The sequence below is a fragment of the Arvicola amphibius genome, chromosome 3 (genome assembly GCF_903992535.2).
Source record: "Arvicola amphibius chromosome 3, mArvAmp1.2, whole genome shotgun sequence".
Taxonomy (NCBI): Eukaryota; Metazoa; Chordata; class Mammalia; order Rodentia; family Cricetidae; genus Arvicola; species Arvicola amphibius.
The window spans coordinates 140,212,881-140,233,893 of record NC_052049.1 but is presented as its reverse complement, the minus strand read 5'-3'; the positions used below and the strand labels follow the sequence as shown (position 1 = coordinate 140,233,893).

Sequence of the window (21,013 nt, the reverse complement as noted above, 5' to 3'; positions counted from 1 at the left end):
CCAAAGTCCTTAGCTCCCCTGGCATGGATAGAGTGCCTTCAGAATGTGCTTACTCCTACAAACCTCAAACCAGTTTTCCATTGTTGCCCTCTGGGGTCATCCAATCCTTGAGGTGAAAGTGACTTTGTCTACTTGAATCACCCTACATGTTCAATATGGCCTCACATAAGCCGTCCTCGTGTCAGTGCTCACAGCAAAACCCAAGGCACAGAACAGGTCAGGGTACCCCACCATGGAGGGGCATCTCCTAGCTGCCTGGAGAGTAAAGTTCTCATTTATACCTTCTAAGGGGAAACTGAAGGATGAGGTTAGAAGGGTATGTTCCCAGGACCGGTGTGGGGGTTATCATGGTGAGGGGTAAGTGCAAGTTCATGCTCACCCAGAACACCAGCCTTTGGGGGAGGCTGCCTCTGCCTGGGGTTCTATGCTGCCGATTCAGGTAGCTCTCACAAGGTGACAGATGGCTCCAGTTCACTGAGAATCCTACCACGGACTGACAACTGACCCTAAGGTTAGTCGTAAGGACTTCATGGGCAAAAGATAATGTTTTGATAAACCATTAAGACGATATTGCATGAGGATGTGGCTCAGCTGATAGAGTGCTTGTCTCCCGTACAGAAGGCTCTGGGTTGCCACCCTTGCAGCCCATACACTAGGTGCGCTGACACATGCCTGGGATCTTAGCACTTAAGAGGCAGAGGCAAGAAGATCCAAACTTTAAGGCTATTTTTGACTGCATACTTAGCTTGAGCCCAACATGGGTGGCATAAGACCCTGTCTCAGAAATCAAAAGTGTGTGAGATTCATAATGAATCAGAAGCACCCTGACCAGCCATATTGGAGCTAGGCAAAAGGAGAAATCAGCTATACTGTCCGTGGCCCACCCCAACATTGTTCAGAAGTAACAGACAGTTTGCCCCTGTTGCTAAGGAAACATCTGGTACAGGCAAATTCATGGATATGCATGCAGTGGGGTGGAGGTCAGGAGTCCGACAACCCTCTCCCCCATCTCCAAATCAGAGACAAGCCATAACCAGGGTCAAGAACCATCTCCTTTGTGCTTCTGCAGACTCAAGACGCTGCCCAGTAAAGTCCTGGATGACTCAGATGACGACGACCTCAGCAGTGACGGGGGAAGCCTCTACGAAGCGCCACTGAGCTATTCCTTTCCCAAAGACAGCACCATCACCAGCCAGATCTGAGCCTGCTTCCAAGGCCTGTTGATCCCACTGCAGCCATCCAGAGCAGAAGGCACAAAAGGGGGCTTGTGGATGACGTCAGATTCACCGCACATTCCTTCCCAGGGCCTCTGTGTGGCTGAGGGACCTTGGGTCTTAGATAGGGAGCTATTGAAGTTTAAAATGACCTAATGGGGACATCTCGGAAAACGCAGCTAAGACGAAGCCCTGCTGTGCACCGCTGTCTGCTATCACCCCTTCTGCTGCCCCGAGAAAGGTTCCAAAATGCTAGCTGTAATGAGATAGCCACATGTAGGAATGAAGTGTATAAACTGTACATATTTTAAACCAGACCTTCAAGACTGCTGCTGTTCTACTTTAGAATGTTCCAGAGCCTTTGCAGTGTGACATCTTTGCAAAGTTCACACATCCATACGGATTATCTTTTAAAATATAAAGCTACCAGATCTCAAGTATTACAAAGCAGAGGCACAGGGGGGAAGAGTGAAGGCTATTTTGGAAATCAGAGGGGCTCAGGCAGTGGAAAGTTAGCCTTGGGTTGTATGGGAAATCTGCTCATTGATGGTGGGGAGGAGACTTTTGCCTAGGGTGGAGTCTGTGTCCTTGGTTGCTTATTTCATCTAAACCAGGCTCAGAGCACGTCCCACTTCCCAGTTTCTTTCAAGCAGGTAGAGTGGGGATGCAGATGAGGTCTTTAACGCGTGCTGTGCTTCTCAAAGGACAGGAGTCCTGTTGGTAGGTCTCATTGGCCCTTTTCCTCCATGGCAGGCCTGCAAGCAATGCTCAGATAGGCCTGGATTTGGAGGAGTAGGAGAGGCTACGAGATGAGGTTTATGAGCTTAGGTGGGAGGCATCCAGTAAGTTCATAGGGAAAGGAACACAGGAAGATGTGGGTGTGGGGCTGGTGTAAGAAGGAATACGGAGAAGTTCTTGAAAGATGGAGGATGTGCAAAGAAGGGGGTGGGGAGAGTTGTGTTGAGCTGGAGCTTGGAATGATGGGAAGCAGGAAAGAATTGGGGGTGCTTGCCAACTGAAGGGCGTTCCCAGGAATGAGATCCTAGAGCAAGTGCCTGATGCTAAGGTGACCTTGAGAGGATGCTGGGTATCCCTGCAATCTCCTGGCCCTACCTGTATCACCTCAGATTGTGACAGTGAAAAGAACCTTGTAAGTCGGCTATGTGTGTAAGACAGGTGACAGACGCTGAAGCAGGGTCTCCAAGCTTCCTGATGTGGGGACTCCTGGAGACCAGGTTGCCATGACCTGCCCAGTGCAGATTTAAAGTGGAAGGAACTGAAGGATGAACATTTGCTACTGGAGAACCAAATTCTATTACACCTCATGAGGGTCACTTTCACCCTCGACACAGCTGGGTCCTGCTTTCTCTCTGGGTATGGAGAGAGGTTTCCCTTTTCAGTAATTCCTCCATTTAACAAATATACACTGTCCATCAAAGTGTGTCAGGCACGGACTGTGGCACTAGAAACACAGTGTCAGGAAGTAAAACGTCTGCCTGTCGGGTTGGGGCTGTAGCTCAATTGGAACACCGCTTGCCTAGTTTGCATGAAGCCCCCTGTTTAATCCCCAACTCTGTAATCAAGATATGGCGCGCCACGTGCCTGTAATCCCAACACTCAGGAAGTGGAGGCAGGAGAACCAAGAGTTCAAGGTCGTCCTTGGCTACACACTCAGTTCTAGGCCAGCCTGGGATATAGGAGTCCATAGGAGACCCTGTCTCAAACAACAACCAACCTCTGGCCTCTTGTAATCCAGGAAGGAGTGGGTGATAGATTGACTTGCAGGCTGAACCCCTTATACCCAGCCTTTATGCCCTCTGCCCTCTTGGGAACTTGACAGCCTGCAGCTGCTTGGCTGGTCCCCCAGAACTCACAGGAATTCTTTGGCTCCTGAAATTTCCTCATGCCTTCATTACACACTTGCAATAAGCCTAGAAATGTCACAGCCTGCTTACCCCAGAGATTCAGGTGAGAAAAGTCAAGATGTTGAGGAAGGGGTGTTCGTTTTGGGGTTTGACAAAATCAGCCAGCCCTCATTACAATCAGGTCTTTCTGGTAGCCGTGGGAAATGAAGGAAAACAGCCCCTGGAAAGAGAACAGAAGCCACCACTGGAAACAGACACCCCCAAAATAGGGAGGCTAGCCAGGGTCAGGTGTGTGGTCTCCTGTGCTGTAATGGAGTGGACAGCAAGTGGGCTGTGTGTAGCGGCATGACACTGAACTGAGATTTAGAGAGATTTCACAAGTCCCAAGTTGCTCTCTTTGTGGTCTTGAGAGAGGCATCCTGGGACAGGGTGAGAATAGGGTCCTAGGTCCTTCTCAGCCTGACCCGGTCACCATCCCTCTGTTTTCTTATGTATATGTGCTTTCCCGTTTATTGCTTTAAGAACTAATCCTGCTCAAGAGTATTTTCTTTAGCTAGCTTAAAAATATTTTGTGTGAACACATGTTGCCAAATGCAATGCTGAGGAGACAATCACTGTATGGCTTTTATAATTATTTTCCTGCTTCAGTGTGTCGTTCCACCATGACAATTGGTATACTCAGTGGGGCTTTTGTTTTTCAGTAAGGTTTGGTTACTACGTGTTGTCATGGGGAAGAGACATTTTTATCACAGCTACCTCTATGCAAGTAACTTCCTGGATAAAGCAAGATTTCCTTTCAATAAACTGTCAGCTGACAGGAACCTTGGCTCTTGTATTATTTTCTATTGCTTGATTTCTGTGGCGTTTGGATGTTGTGTGGCTCACTTACTCGCTGTGCAAATATGAGGACCTGAGTTCGAGCCCCAGAACACACATAGAAAAAGGCAAACTTAGTGGCACACTTGGGTAACCCCTGGCGAGCTGGGGATGGGTGCATCTGGGGCTTGCTGGCCAGCCAGCTGAGCAATGCTCCTTCTTGCTGTCACAACAGCCCCCCCCCATTTCTCATGGAGCTAGAGCCACTTCTCTCTAGAAGGGACTTCCACGGGTCACCATGTCAACTCTGTCCCCCCACCCTGACTGACTTCAGGGAACTTCTCTCTAGACTCTAGCTTCCTGAGGTGATTGGTTTGGAGGGTCTGTGGGTGGAACCCTGGGCGTTTCTTTGCCTGTAGCAATCTTGGGTATGCTCCGTGGGCCTTGGGTGACCCACCTGTCCATTGTACTTTATTTTTTAAAGGTAGTCATGGCTCTCTAGATTCCTCAGTGTCATTCCTGAGTCTTCCAATACTGCTTGGACTCTGTAGCTGCCCTTCATTGAGCCCTATTACATCATAGCTGGTCCTGGTGCCTGTCCCTGTAGAAGGAGACTGCTCTCTTGCTTCCGGGCTGGCCAGACCCGAATCATCACACAGAAACTATATTGATTACAAAACTGCTTGGCTAATAGCTTAAGCATAGTCCTGGCTCTTATGTCTTAAATTAGCCCATTTCTATTATTCTGAGTATCACCACGAGGCTGTGGCCTACTGGTAAGGTTCTGGTGCCCCAGCGTCTTTCTCCTTCGGCATCTACATGGCATCTCATGGACTCTGCCTACTCTCTCTATATATCTCTTCCATCCTGGCTATATTCTGCCCTGCCATAAGCCAAAGCAGCTTTATTCATTAACCAATAAGAACAACACATATACATCCCACATCATGTCCCTATGTATATAAACGTGTCCTCCTTGCTAGTCTGCAGGCACTGCTTCCCCTCATTCAAAGCAGGAGCAACCCCAAATGTGAGATGTTTGCATGATACGAGCTCCTAAAGCCTCTGCATAAGTTATCTGATTTGTTGCAAAGGCAGATAGATATTGAGGCATAGTTTTATAACTTGTAAAGAAAATCTTCCTGCCAGCATCTAACTTACAGGCTGGATGCAGACCTCTTTATCTGCCTCATCTCGGCATCTCCTGGGAGGGGTGAGTCTGTGTAACTGTCCTGGAGCTGTCAGGAGGACAGAGGAGTTCGTGGAGCCCAGAGTGAGGGAAGTCCTGCCTTGTCCGCCCTCCACATTCTTGACATTCCGCCCTTGACCTTGTGGACATTGCCTAGTCCTGTTTCTCTTGGAAAGCTCATTAGATTTTTTTTTCCTCTAATTAAAACAAAACAAAACCCCAACTTAATAGCAAGTTCTTTTTCGGGGCTTAAGAGTTCCCAATCTAGAAATGCCTGGCCTTCCAGAAGAGGCAACACACCTGGCCCCTGTTCTCAGACCAGCTAAACACGCCAGCCCTGCGCTAAGGTCTCCGCCAAATTTCCCATTTGTTGACATAAGACCTAGCCCAAGTCTTCCTCAAGAACAATGAGGGAGGGAGGGGGAAGGAGGGTGAGGAAGGGACTGATGGAGGGAGGGGAAGACAGAAAGAGAAAAAGAACAAATGTGTGTCCTGGATTTATAGAGGTGAAGGAAGATGTTCTGAAAGCCAGTCAACGCGACAGCTACCGTATGCAGGAAGGGCACAAGTTTCCCACAGGCAGACTCTGTCTACTCGGTCTCATCACAGGTGGTCAGCAACTTGCCAGGATGCCTAGAGCTTTGCTGAATAAACACAGCCCTTAGGAGAAGGGTAGAGGCTCTGGGAAGTCAGGAATCCTGATCTTGGGCAAGCTGTGCATTTCGCTGCAAGCAGCAGCCGTGCACCTGTAGAACCTGCCAACAGGGGGCAGCTGTCAGTGCTAAACAGTCAGCTGGGTGCCCCTGGGTGCTTACCTACAGTGTAATTAAATAGTGGTGGAGATAGAAGTTAGGCACGGTCATTCATGATGGTTATGTCATGCTGAATGCCTCTTTTTCCTTTTGCTTCGCTAAGCCCTCTGCTCAATACCCAGTTTTCCCCCAAGTCTGTGTGTTGTGCAGGGACTGGTGTGTGCCTGGCTTTCCTGCCATTCTGTACCGACTCACCTACAACCACCCTGGAGTGTGTCCTGGGCAGGGCGGGTGGGCAAGGGAGATGACCTAGACAGGCACACAACCTTGCCAAAGGCACGGGGCATGATGTGGACACTTAGAACTAGGTCTGGGTCAGGCTCTGGAGTACACTCTGCTCATCTACCAACATCACTGACCCAGGAAGACAGGGGCCATTCATGTCATTCCTGTGGTAGGGGCTCCATGCCCTTCTAATCCACCTGCCTTTAATCGCCCCTGCCCCCTAGACCATGGAAACCTGCTTCCACTTAGCACAGCCACCAGGGGCCGCCAGAGATCACAATGACCCTTTGGCCTGTTTTCAGCTGTTCTAATGAGAGGTCTGGAGCAGTTGGCAGCTGCAGTCTTCAGAATTATCATTTTATTGGAATATTCTCTGCTGAAGCCTTAACCTGGCTTCTCTCGGCCTGAGATCCAGGTGACAGGGCTACTCTGGCTTGTCACTGGACTCTGTATTGTCTCACTGGTGGTATTTAGGCAACATTTGCATGTCCCTGAGTGTGGGTGGCTCTTGCAGAACTGAACGGTGTATCACTAGAGTGGCTGTCACAGGACGGTGACAATGTGACAACCTGACATTCACAACTCCTCTTGCAAACTGAAGCCAGCACAGATCACTCTGTGCCCACTGAGGTCACTGTCAAGCCTTTCGCTGCTGGCTGCAGAGTCTCTGCCAAGCTGGGGGAGGAGTCATGTGGGGAGCTCTAGCTGCCTGAGTAGGTGGGGACTGTTCTGTCCAGAGGATGGCTGAATCCTGGCGCAGGATGGCCCAGAGGAATCATGAGACTGTGGAGTGCCTGTGGCAGCTCATTTTGGGAGGAGACGCCTCTGCCCTCAGCCTTTCCCAGTGGGAGTGAGACTCCACCTATGGGAATAGGATTCTGGCCTCGGTGTAGTGTGCTATGGACTAGGGAAGTGACAGGTGCCCTCTCCCGTGACTCACAAAGTAGAAAGAATCCCTACAGTCCGATCAGCTTTGCCACAGTAGTATTTTGAGGCAGTGAGACTAACTTTTTTTTTTTCCAGCCAGGGTCTCATGCAGCCCAGGCTGGTCTTGGATTTGCAAGATAGCCACAGATGGCCTTGAACTTCTGATCCTCCTACCTCTACTTCCCAGGTGCTAGGATTATAGATATGTGCCGTGATGTCCTGTTTTTATGAGACACTAGATAGAAGCCAGCATCTCATGCATGGTAGATTTGCATGGTAGGCAAATGCTCTACCAAGTGAGCTGCATTTCCAGCCTGGAAATGATTCTTTATGGACAGCTAAACTCTCTTAGGAGGACGGAGCTTCAGTTAGGCAAACCTAGATTTCCTTTCAGGTGCCTGGGAACAGGAACAGAGAGAAAGTTTGCCCGAGGTTGCCCACTAGTACACAGGGGGTGAAATTACAGATCTGCTGCTCTTACCAGCCTAGAATGTCCCTGTATGGGGCCTGTGCTCATTGTCCTTCCCAAGTGGCACTGCCGACTTCCCTAGGCACAAAGGCTGGGTGGTTTGTCTGAGAGCTCTAGCCCCTGACCTCTGGATGGAAGTCTGTATTTGGAGCCTGAGGCCTTTGAGTGTAAGGCAGATAAGCCTGCTCTCTTCTCTGCAAATCCCCTCCCCACACCCCCGCATGCTCTCCTGCCTGCCTTACTCACTGTGTTCTGTTTGGCCTGTCTAGGCCAGACTTGTTTTCTAGATATAGGCTTGAACAGTGGGATAAACATGAAGCCTCTAATTCAGTTCCTTCCTGTTTGAGGGGGCTGGCTGATAAAATGGCCAATCTAGCTCTTTGGTCATCTTGGTTTTAGCTTGGTGACTTAGGCGACCTTATGTTTCATCTGTCCCTTTCCATCATTGGACAAGCATCCTGCAAATCTTCAGAGACAGGTACAAAGTTCCCTGAAGTCAGGGAAGAGCTCTGTGAAACCAGCCAAGCTCCCTCTGGGACTCTTGGCCCCTTACGTCCCTGACTTCTCTTTCCAGAGAAGATTTTCTTGGTTTCTAAGAAACTCGAAAATGGCTCTGCTGTCACCTGCACCCTGTCTGCACTCTCCTCCTTTAGTATAAGAATAGTGTAAACCCCGAATGCTAGTTCCTGATTTACACAGGGATAGCTCAATAAACGTCATTCACTTTCTGAAATTGGGCTATAGAGGAATCAGTCGCTCCACAGTCTCCTAGACTTCATAACCTGTTATCTTTTTTTTCCTTATGAGATTTTTAAACATATATTTTTAGTTGAGACGTAGAAATGTGTTTGTGGTCTAAACAGTTCCCATATGGACAACAGAACAACCTGTTATCTTACGTCTCTGTGCTTCATTGCTTCTGAATTTTTTGGTGCCCACTAAAGTCCAGTGACCTCCTCAAGGTCATGTGAAAAGGTCAAGCACATCCAGGATAACTATCAGGGCTTCCATCACTTGTAAGAGCCAGTGATATGGAGGCTGGAAGCCTCGTGCATCCCCCAGTCATCCCTGGTGTGGGTGCTTTTGAGCGTATATCTAGAGCTTGCTTCTAGCACATTAAGAGTCCCAGTGACTTTGCTTCAACCTCAGGAACAGACTTTTAGGGCTCCAAATACGAGGAAGACAGAAATAGGTACCATAACACGGTTACAGCAGATCACTGAGAACTTCTAAGTGAGGGTTTTAGTTCATTTTGTTGAGGTATCAACAGCTAACTGTACTCGACAGCTGCTAAGCTGGGGAAGGCGGCATGGACCTACATACCAATGCTTCAGAAACTGGGGGTTCCAAATCAAGTATGATCCAGGTACGAACAGAAACAATGACTTTCCAAAGCAAGCAAAAATTTGGAGTTAATCATCATTTGGTTCATCCTGCAAGAAATGGTTATAGCAGGCCTACATCTGGAAGCTACTATTATAAAATAAAGGCTCGAAAGACTGGAACTGCCTGGCAAAGCACATTTGTAACTGGAAGAGAGAGGGGTCAAACCGCATCTCTACAAAGACAAAATATATGATATCTATATAATATAATCCAAACCACAAAAATGTAATAGTGCAAAAAAAATCTACAAAACAACCAGCAGACAATCAAATTTTCAGAAACAAAAACATTATAATAATCCTGGAGGTCCACAGATTAAAATCCCTGATCCAAAGATATGGAACAACTAAATGGATTTAGGAACCAAAACCCACCTATACGCTGCCTACAAGAAACGTGTTTCACTATGAAAGACAAACTAAAAGTGCAGGGCCGGAAAAGATGGTAGGTGGAAAAGAAAACCCAAAGTGAACAGTGGCCGCTCTATTTTTATCAGACAACACAGACTAAGTAAAAAGCTGTTGAAAAAGACCAAGAAGACTGCTGTGTAGCGATGAAGGGATCAGTTTGACGAGGGGGAAGTCACAGAGACGTATGCATGTAGTTCTGAAGCCCTGGATTCCATACAGCAAACGTCATTAGATCTGGGAAGAGAGTCTAATACAGCAACAGGTAATTCAGCACTCCACGTTTACCACTGGAGCTCTTCAGGCCAAGTAAATACATACATAGACGAGGCAACAGAACGAATGGATCGACCAGTGATTTACAAACAGTTCAACCAGCAGCTTCAGAATTTCCATATTTAGAAATGACTTATTTGGGGGATGGAGAGTTGGCTCAGAGGTTAGGAACACTGGCTGCCCTTCCAGAGGACCCAGGTTTAATTCCCAGCACCCACATGGCAGCTCACAACTGTCTGTAACTCTAGTTCCAGGGAATCCAACACTATCATGAAAATATACATGCAGGCAAAACACCAATACACATAAAATAAAAATACATAAAAGAAGTGATATATCTTATTTTTAATTTTAAGTGTATCAATGTGTGTGTGTGTGTGTGTGTGTGTGTGTGAATGTGCACATGAACTCAGTGCCAACAGAAGCCAAAAGATGGCCTATGATCTCCTGGAGCTGTAGCTACAGATGATTGTGAGCTGCTTGATGTGGGTGCTGGGAATTGAACTCAGGACCTTTGGAAGAGCAGTCAGTGTGCTTAACCGCTGAGTCATCTCTCCAGCCCCAATGGAGGTATATTTTATAAAGTATGATTTTTCTATTCTTTATCTTTTAATTTTATACATTAGGTCTGTGTAATTTTTAAGTGGCATCTCATAGAACATGTAAATACCACAATACGTTAAACAGTGAAAAATAAGTCTCCTGGAAGTGAAAAATAAGGCCCAAATGTTTTCAGTTTCTATATCTTCCAAGCTAAACTTTTCATGTCCCCAGAATTCCTAGGTGGCCATAAAAAAGTAAAGGCAGGGGCTGGAGCGGTGGCTCCGGAGGTGAGGACGCTGGTGCTCTTCCAGAGCCAGGTTCAGTTCTCAGCACCCACATGGCAGCTCACAACCGTCTAGAATTCCAGGTCGAGGGGATTCAATACCCACTCTGGCCTCCACAGGCAATGCACACACATGGTGCACATATATCCATGTAGGCACAACACTCTTATATATAAAATAAACTAACTCTTCGAAAAACAAAGAGCTGGGCAGTGGTGGCACATGCCTTCTTCAGTCCCAGTGCTTGGGAGGCAGAGGCAGGCAGATCTGAGTTCATGGACAGCCTGGTCTACTGAGAGAGTTCCAGGACAGCCAGGGCTACACAGAAAAAAAACTTGTTTTGATAAAAACAAAAATCCCAAAACAAAAACAAAAATAAAAAAAACAAAGCAAAAAAAAAAAAAAAGTAAAGCCAATTGAAGCCAGTGGCATACTCCTGTAACCTGAGTGTTTGGGAGGTAGAGGCAGGAGGATCAGGTGTTCAAGCGCATTTTGGGTACACAGTGAATTCCAGGCCAGCCTGAGCTACATGAGACTTTCACCACCAGCAGCAACAGAAAGACCTGAGAGGATTTTCACAAGATAGAGAAAGTGTGGGTCCTGGGACTGGGACCCCTCTGGCTGACACCTCCCGCTGGAGCCTCTCAGGAAGCTTGCTAGATGGCTCACCAAAAGGAAGACAGTTACTAGGTCTCAGGACTCATGCTCCAGGGAGGTGGCCCTGAGGAAAGGCTCTTCACAGGGCTTGCTTTTGCCAGCCATCACCAGCGACACAAAGGGAGCACCTCTGAGAGGGGTGAGGTGGCAGAGGCCGAGGCCTGCAAAGGCCAAATCCCCATGTGTGAACCCAAGCCACTGGTGAACTGGCCTTTCCACTTACCTTCCCCTCCCCCGCTCTGCCATTTTCCCCGTCTGTCTTAGGTTACCAGGACCGAAAGCAACTTGGGGAGGAAAGGAAGTTAGGGCAGGAACCGGGAGGTAGGAGCTGATGCAGAGGCCATGGAGGACGCTGCTTACTGGCTTGTTCAGCCTGCTTTCTTAGAGAACCCAGGACCACCTGCCCACATTAATCACTAATTAAGAAGATGCACTGCAGGCTTGCCTACAGCCGGGGCTTACGGAGACAGCTCCTCAGTGAAGGTTTCCTCCTCTCAGATGACCCTAGTTTGTGTCAAGTTGGCATGAAAGCTGCCAGCACACAGTCTCTCGTGCTGTTTCAAGTTCCTCTCTTGCCCCAAGTCTCAAATGAGACCTGAGGTATCTCTACCCCAAAAGTTCAGTGTTGAGACCAAAGAGACTCTAGAGAGGAAATGCAAGGAGGGTGGAGACTAAGGGGGTGGGTAACTGGGTAAATTACTGTCCGGGGTTGGCCTCATCTCCTCTGCGGTGACCACAGGTTTGGATCAAAGCCCTGTAGTCTGTGGAAGACAGAATCCATAATCACTAAACATCAATGGTAGCTGTGGCGCTCAAGTTTTCTGCAGGCCCCAGGGTTTCCCATTGGGCTCTTTAAGAAGCAGATGGATCTCGAAAAACAAACAAAACAAAGCAAAAACAAAAACAACGAAAAAGAGGATGGAGGCCAAAAGCTTTCCGGGTTACCAGTTAAACCGAGTTCTGGTGTAATACATGCAGTGGCCAGCAGAGGGCGCTAATGGGCTTCTTCTCGAAGAGCTAGAGCAGTTCCTGGTTGTGAAAGCGGCCTCACCAGTCAGAGGCACAGTCCCAAGGAGAGCTGTAGACCCATCAAGGTTTCTTTTGCCAGGGTCGCTTCATGTTCCTCTATTCGCTTCTGTTCTAACGATTCTGATCCCAGCGTTTGCCATGTGTCCCTGTTTGACAGTTTCTTTAAAGAGAGATTGCTAACCCAAACCCGAACCCTAACTAGCCAATGCCAAAATAAGGAGGGCTCAGACCTCAGGCTCCGTTGGGTTAGGAAAGTCCACTAAGAACTCATTAAGGAAGAATTAAAATTTGAAGCACTGAAAAACGAAGTGCGAGGTTCAAAACAGGAATGACCATTGTCCGCTAGGGCAATCAGAGAAGGCTTCCTGGAGGACACAGTCTAAGAGGGCCTGACAATAGGTGAGGGCTTGGAGGCTTTTATTTTGAAATAACCATCATTCCAACGAGTTCACTTTAGGAAAAGTGAACACAGGGATGAAGGGTGGACCCCAGGCATTTCAAGTTGCCTTAGATCCTAGGGTAAATGAAGGATGATTGAAGATAGTTAGAAAACAGATTCGAAGCCATGCCCTGTGTGTGCACGTGTGTGTGAGTGGGTGTGCATGCCCGCGGAGGCCAGAGGTACGCATATGCGCTGCAGTGCCTAGCTTTTCATGTGGGCTCTGGATCAGAGCTCAGGTCTGTATGTTTCTCCCCCAGGTACTCATGGACGGAGCCATCTCCCCAACTCCTGGTGCTATACTGTTTTAGAGACTTAAATACCATTCACAGGTTTTTGTCTTCCTGAAAAGGAAGATCTAGAGGCTTAAATACCGTTCTCAGGTTTTGTCTTCCCGAAAAGGAAGATCAATACTTTTATACAACTAATGGAGAGTTTTAGTTCTTTTCATTTTTTTAAAATTACACTTATTCATGGCATGTGTGAGGATCCACACGTGACAGAGTTCTTATGTGGAGGTCTCTGGGCCACTTGTGGGAAGGAGCTCCATCCTTTCACTATGTGGGTCCTGGGCTTGAACTCAGGTCATGAGACTTGCCAGCAAGCCCTTTTGCCTTCTCCTAAACTCTGAATGTGCATCAGAATAATCTCGAGGATTTAAGACAATCTGCTGGTCCCATGGACGACTATTAAGAGCCCCTGGATTAAATTTCTCAGCTGACCTTTGTCAAAATAACCACTGGGTGGCAGCAGAGAGCGCAGCAGCTATTACCGTGGTATACAACCCAAAGGCAAGCAGAGAATAAGGCTGTTTTCTGTTTTAGGTCTTTCATCCCAATCAAGGCCAGTCAAACCACAACATCAGGCTTCCCAGAATCCAAAGGGTAGTGTGGACAGAGCTATTGGTGGTTTGTCTCTTGTGTTTTCTCCAGGTTAACCCAGGGAGCTGGAGGAAGAGGACTGGCCTAGAGAAGCATGGGCCATGACTCTGCTCACCGTGGGTTAATTAGCAAACACGGATAGAAGGGCAGACGTCCACACCTTACCATGATGGCCTTGGACAGAGGGCAGGGGTGAGTCCTGGGTGACAGGCTGGGCACTGCAGATGCCTGATGAATGTGGCAGGCTATTCACTCTCATTCCCAATCCAAACACCCTCTGCCAGGCCCCCCACTTTCTACAAGCCCCTCCTGTAGGAAGATGGCAGATCTGACAACTTCCAAGGCCACATAGGAAAAGGTTTCCATCAGAGAAGGGTCAGGGCTAAAAAGATGGCAGGAAACTATACTACTGACAGATTGATCAGGATAATTAGGAAGTGACAGGCAAATTTCCCTAGCAAAAAAAGAGGAAGCTGAATCCGGGTAAGTATTTTGGGAAAAAAAAAAGTCTCACATGGGCAATGGGGTGGAGGTTCAAAACCCCAAGTATTGATGCAGTGAGGAGAGTTAGCAGTTTGGAAATGGGGGCTGGAGAGATGACTCAGAGGTTAAGAGCATTGCCTGCTCTTCCAAAGGTCCTGAGTTCAATTCCCAGCAACCACATGGTGGCTCACAACCATCTGTAATGGGGTCTGGTGCCCTCTTCTGGCCTGCAGGCATACACACAGACAGAATATTGTATACATAGTAAGTAAATATTTTTTAAAAAAAGAGTTTGGAAATGGGGTCCAAAAGGGACAGGCTATGCTGAGGTCATGGGGACTTTTGTGGTGGGAGGAATCATGTCTCAGCAGAGACCAGGTTATAGTTAGCCAGGTGTAAAGGAGACTACGCTTATTTCCCAGTTGCCCAGACCTGGATAATCACACAGAGACTATATCAATTACAACACTGTTTGGCCTATTAGCTCAGGCTTTTTATTAACTAACTCTTACATCTTGAATTAACCCATTTCTATTCATCTATCTATTGCCACAAGGCTGTAGCCTACCGGTAAGGGTCTGGTGTCCTTCTCATTCGGCAGCTACATGGCATCTCCATGGCTCCGCCTACTCTATTTGTTCTGCTAAGTCATTGGCCAAAACAGCTTTATTCATCAACCAATAAAAGCAACACAAATACGGAAGGACTTTCCCCCTTCAGCCAGGTGTCATCCTGTGTGAAATAATATCCTGCCACATTCATCAGGCGTCTGCAGTGCCCAGCCTGTCACCCAGGACTCACCCCTGCCCTCTGTCCAAGGCCATCATGGTAAGGTGTGGACGTCTGCTCTCCTATCCGTGTTTGCTAATTAACCTACGGTGAGCAGAGTCACGGCCCGTGCTTCTCTAGGCCAGTCTTCTTCCTCCAGCTCCCAGGGTTAATCTGTTTCCTTGGGCCGGGTTGACTTGTGGTTTCACCCTAAGCTCCCTTTGAAAAGTCCCCAGTGTGTTTCTGAGCAACACATGTTATTACATGTGACTGTACCCTGCCTCCTGGGTGGGTGGCATTAATCAAACCTTTTCCCTCCCTCGTGGAGGCTCTTTATTGAAAAAGGCCTCTATGAGCTGGATAAGGTGGCACAGGCCTGTAACCTCAGTACACAGGAAGCTAAAGCAGACCCTTGAGCAAGGCCAGCCTGGGCTATGTATGAGAGCTTATCTCAAAGGAAAGACACAGGAGGAAGAAAGAAGGAAGAAAGCCAGGTGGTGGTGGCGCACGCCTTTAATCTCAGCACTCGGGAGGCAGAAGCAGGTGGGTTCGAGGCCAGCCTGGTCTACAAGAGCTAGTTCCAGGACAGGCTCCAAAGCTATAGAGAAACGCTGTCTAAAAAAAAAAAAAGAAAAAAAGAAAAAAAGAAAAAGAAAGAAAAGAAAAGAAAAAAGAAAGAAGGGGAGAAGCAGAGAGGAGGAGGTGATGAGGAAAGGAGGGCCAGCAGGAAAAGAGAGAGGAGGAGGAAAGAGAAGGGGGAAGGAGGGAGAACTTTTAAAACCATCTTTTAGATTTTTCTGGTAGTATTTTACTTGCATCTATTTGTGTGCACCATGTGTGTGCAATGCCAGCAGAGGCCAGAAAGGGGCTTGAATCTCTGGAACTGGAGTTACTAAAGATTGTGAGCTGCCATGTGGATGCTAGGAGCCAAATTCCAGCTCCTCTGCAAAAGCAAAGAGTGCTCTTAACCACTGAGCCAACTTTGATTCCTTTTATTTAGTTCATGAGATGATTATTTGTGGAGCCAGAGGGTGGAGATGGGTCTGGTGCTAGTTGAGTGCTCTACCACTGAGGTATATCCTCGACTCTATTTTTATAATTTTATATTTTGAGGTACATCTTGGTAACTTGTCTGGTTTGGCCTTCAACTTGCTATATAGCTAGGCAGTTCTCAAACTTGTGATTCCCCTGTCTCAGGTTTTTAACTAGCTTGAATTATAGGCATGTGCTATTATACTGGCCCACTTACATAAATATAACACCTAGAATTGCATAATTGGTATTTGCACATGATTCTGGTCTGAAGTCAGACTTCCCTTCTATCTAAAGTTTTGTCTCTTAAATAAATATCAAATAGTCGTTTATTTAGTTTTAGGAAGAATAGTTGATGAGTGCACCATAGGGTGCAGTGGGCTGGGAAGCACTCAGAACACAGTGTGCCCCAATGTTTATTTCTCTTAGACTTGGGTTAATTAACAATCACAGACACCCTGAGTGTCTGACCCGAGATATAATTTCCTAGAGTTGAGAGGAGTTTCTGAAACACATAGGACCACAAAAAAACATTTGTTTGGCCTTAGATTCGTTTTTCAAAATCTCCATGAATTGGTTTTAATTCCTGAGAACCTTTGTCCCTCCTAAGGATGCTCCGGTGCAATGATACAGATGTGCGAGCAGGTGTACATGCAGAGGACCCTGTATCTCTGATTCCCCTGAGGAGTTCGCGAGCAGGATGCTTGCTGGTCTGCCCCCATTCTGTGATAACTCCTCCTCATTGCCAACTGTGTTTTCCAGTCACCCTGGAAACAGACTCCTGTGCATGTCTGTGGAAATGCTTCCAGCTAGGACTGAGTTGAGAAACACACCTTGGAGGTAGGGGACACTATTCTACAGGTGCAGAACCAGACTGAGCAAAAAGGAGACAGAGCTAGCACCAGCATTCATTGCTGTCCTTCATGACACTGGACACACGTGATGAGCCACCTCAGACTCCTGCCACCACGATGAGCTGTATGCCCTTAAACTGTGAGCCAAAATGAACCTTATCTTCCTTAAGTAGCTGTTGTAAGGTGCTTTTCAATAACAGTAAAAGAAGCGATTAACACAAACCCTCTTGACTTTCTCCCCCAGGAGATACCATTCCCGCCCTGCCCTGGCAGCACCATGCTAAGACTCAGTTGCTAGTGGGCTCTCCTTGAGGTCATGTCTGGCCTAGAGTTTAATTTGACTGTATATTACCTTTCTTATTTAGTTTTTAATGGTGTGTTTGTGTGTGTGTGTACACTCATCTGAGGTGCAGTTCCCTAGGGAGGCCAGAAGAGGGCATCAGATCCCTTGGAGCTGGTGTTAAAAATAGCTGCGAACTGCTGTGTGGGTGCTGGGAATGGAACTCAAGCAGTTAGTGATCTTAATTGATGAGCCATTTCTTCAGCAGAAACTACATATTATCCTTTGCTCTCAATATCTGGCACAATATCCCCTATTTTCTTCTTTCTTACCCCTTTTCTGCTTCCCTCCTGCCCTGCTATGAAGGTATAGGTTGGAGTCTGGAGGGCACCTACTGAGATTCCCAGGTTCTTGTGTCCTGGGAATGAAGGATTGAATTATATACATGAGATAGAATTAGAGGCAGCTGATTAAGAAAGAGAACATTCCAGAACATGGAGATGGGTCAGGGATCTGGGAAAGGCTAGATGCTCCAGGGACAGTCATGGAGAAGAGAATGACAGGTCACTAGCGTAGCACTTGCCTTCTCTGCATTTGGAGATCCATGCTCTGTCCCTTTCATGTGACCCTGGTGGGGAGGGGGTCTCCAGTCCTCCCACCAACTTGTCTGCTTTTATAAGATGCCCCCTCCCTATGCCTCATTCTCCTGACATACCACCTCCCTTACTTTCTAGGCACAGGAAGAAAATAGATGAGAAGAAACCAGAGTAGAGAATTGGCAACAAACCCTGTCTCTGCTGCCAAGAGGCCGACCATCCAGGAAGGGAGCTAGGTGTCAGATTCCCTGTTGTTGGATTTTCTTTTACTCTAGCCCCATGTTGGAATGTCAAAATGTTGTTTTTATTCTTAGCACTATGGCTCTTAGTTCTTTGCTCTTTGAGGGGCCTGCCACTCAGCTCCTAAATAATTGCATAAGAAGACTTTTCTTATAAACATTTGGCCTTAGCTTGGCTCGGTTCTAGCCAGCTTTTCTTATCTTAATATCTTATCTTAAATATCTCATCTACCCTCTGCCCTTTTTCTTTTTTCTTCCTTCTGTAATCTTACTTTCTCTCTTACTCCTAGGCTCACCATGTAGCTGGGTGATTGGCCCCTGGTGTGCTCCTCCTCTTCTCTTTTTCTCTCCCTTTCTCCTTCTATTTATTCTCTCTGGCTGCCAGCCCCACCTATCCTTTCTCCTGCCTCACTATTGGCCATTCAGCTCTTTAGTAAAGTAACACAGCTTCACAGAGTTAAACAAATGCAACATAAAAGAATGCAATACATCTTTGCATCATTAAAACAAATGTTCCAGAGCATAAACAAATGCAACACATCTTAAAATAATATTCCACAACAGAACCGAGCAGAGAGAAGAACTGAATAGCTACACACAAGCCTGGCAAATTGGTGTGAGCTGGACAGGAAGGAACCATACAATGTCACCTGGGTATTGGGAGAAATTTATGGGCAGCTTGGAGCTTCCAGCAAGAGAAACAGGATGTGAGATGGACAGGACACAGGGTCACAGGGGCCACCAGTCCTCTCTGCTAGTACAAAGGACACAGGAGGACCCCAAAGCCCAGAGCATGCGACTGCATCTATCATTGGCCCTTGGCCCTAGACCATTTGTCTTAAAATGCTGATGGGCCTTTGGGACAAAATGGTGGCATTGCCATCTAGAAGCAACCGCAGAGATAAGGCACAGGCTTCAGCCCATTCTGAACCCAGGAAGGTGGCCCAGGCCTCAAGGTGAGCTGGGGCTGTCAGGATCAGTTGGCTCCAAACATCTGAAAACACAGAGGTTGCAGTGAGTGTCAACGGGAGCTTGCTCTGCAGTTTGAGGAGTCTCTCCCAGAGCCCACGGGCAGAGGACTTGAACCAGAGACTGGGGCATTGTAGGGAGCTTGCTCTGGGAGGCCTTTCTCTCATGGCTTCTCAGCTTCTCCTGCCGTTAGCCTTGTTCTAAATCCCAGTCAGCATAACCAGAAAATAGCCACTGAACTGGCCCTTGAATAGAGCCACTTGGTAAAGACTAGGAAGGGTATGCGCTAAGAGAAAGGTCAAGGGAAAGTCGCCATAGCTGGGAACCCATCTAACTAAATGGAGTTTAGGTTCCTGAGACCTTGTAGACTCTGCAGGGGCCTCTCCTAGGCAACTGTGTCCTGGATAGGTCACTGGGCTGGGAACTTTTTGTTTTTCAAGACGGGGTTTCTCTGCATAGCTTTGGAGCCTGCCCTGGAACTCACTCTGCAGTCGGGCTGGCCTCGAACTTACAGAAATCCGCCTGTCTCTGCTTCCCGAGTGCTGGGATTAAAGGCGCATGCCACCGCTGCCCGGCACTGGAAGACTTTTTAAGGGTATCTTAAATGAAACCATTGCTTGGGTTGAAACAAAACACGGTTCGTACTACAGCAGGGCCAGCGCTGGCCTGGAGTCTGGAGAAGGTCCCAAGATGCCCTCAATTGAAGACCCTCCTCTGACTAGCTGTGTAGCCACTAATCAGCATGGCTCTTGAGCACTTTGGGTAGAACTAGTCTCAACAGATGGTGAGCTCATAAATCCAAAGTGGACCTCCAAAACTTTACTATTGCAGTGTTAACTGTGACATGGATATCAATGATGAAATTATACTGTTTGGATGTATAGATTAAACAAAATATACCAGTATAATTCATTTTTGCTTTTTTTTTTCTCCAAAATGGGCTAAAAGGGCTTTTGGGGGAACAGCTCAGTGGTAGAGGGCTTGTTAAGAATGCTTACCGCTCTTGCAGGGCTGAGTTCAGTTCCAAGCACCCGAGTTGAGCCGCTCACAACTCCAGCTTTAGGGGTACCTGCACTCACATGCGTGTACCCCTCCACATATGCAATTAAAAATTCTATTTTATTAAATATTTGGTTACTATATGTGTCTGTGTGCTTGCCTGAGTATATGTATAGGCATGTGCACCGTGTGCATGTAGCAGCCATGGAGAGGTTTCCTGGAACAGGAGTTGTAGACTGTTGTCTACTTGTGGCCTCTATATGGTTGCTAATATCTGAACCTAGGTTATCTGCCAAAATAGTTAGTGCTCTTGAACTCTGAGCCAGCTCTCCAGCCCCCCAAGTAATACATTTTAAAAATGAAATGAAATGTTTAAAACAGGATCTCTCTATGTAATCCTGGAATTCCCTATGTAGACTATTGTGGAATAATCTTTTTGTACCCTGTGAAAATGTGTCATTCACTTTGGTTTAATAAAGAGTAGTTGCTAGGCAGGATTTCTGAACACAGAGGATGCTGGGAAGAAGAAGGGCCAAGTTGTGAGGAGCTGTCAGGGATGCAGAGCAAGCAGCATGGGCTTTACAAAGTAAAGGTAATTGAGCCATGTAAAGGAATCTAAATTAAAAGATATGGGTTAAGTTATAAGAACTAGTTAAAAACAAACCTAAGCTATTGGCCAAGGTTTCATAATCAACAAGAAGTCTCCATGTGGTTATTTGGGAGCTGGCAGGCAGGACAGAAAAAGGCCAAGCACAGTAGACCAGTCTGGCCTTGAACACAGAAATATGCCTGCTTCTGCCTCCCAAGTGCAGGGGTTAAAGGCATTCACCACCACACCTGGCTCAATCTCTCTCTCTCTCTCTCTCTCTCTCTCTCTCTCTCTCTCTCTCTCTCTCTCTCTCTCTCTCTCTCTCTCTAAAAGGGGAGTGGATACACCTCAGTGGTAGAGCACTTGCCTAGCATGAATGAGGTCCTAGTTTCAATGGAAAAAATGGCTATTAGAAAAATTAAAAACACAAAACCGATTCATGTTATACTTATTGTAGTGTAGGCTCCACACCTGTTGGATTGCCTTTATTGGAAAGAACAAAACCCCACGTGCTGAACAACTTTTGAGAAAGCCAGAGAGGGAAGAGTGCGCAATCTCAGCACTGTCTCCTCTTCTGCTATTACCATTTCATCCTCCAGTGGCCCAGGTGGCCTCAGCCTCAGCCGCTTGCACTCTGCACTGCTTCCTACCATGCCATCCCTTACCACAAAGGACAGAATGAGGACGGCGACTCCTGGCACAGGACCCAGGCACTCCTCAGGGCCTGGCGATGAATTCACAGGGACCCGAAGACATTCTATTACTCTGAGAATATTACAGGAAGA

The 21,013-nt window shown here is 47.2% G+C and overlaps 1 protein-coding gene across 2 annotated transcripts in view; it reads left to right on the top strand.

Annotated features, from left to right (window-relative positions):
- Cgnl1 (cingulin like 1) overlaps positions 1-3,900 on the top strand; it is a 151,119-nt gene extending 147,219 nt beyond the window's left edge. For both annotated transcript variants that reach the window (XM_038321669.1, XM_038321668.1), the window contains exon 19: positions 1,070-3,900. In XM_038321669.1, coding sequence (XP_038177597.1) covers positions 1,070-1,202 — 133 coding nt within the window. In that variant the 3' untranslated portion in view covers positions 1,203-3,900. The remainder of the gene's footprint in view (positions 1-1,069) is intronic.
- Positions 3,901-21,013: the final 17,113 nt, after the last annotated feature.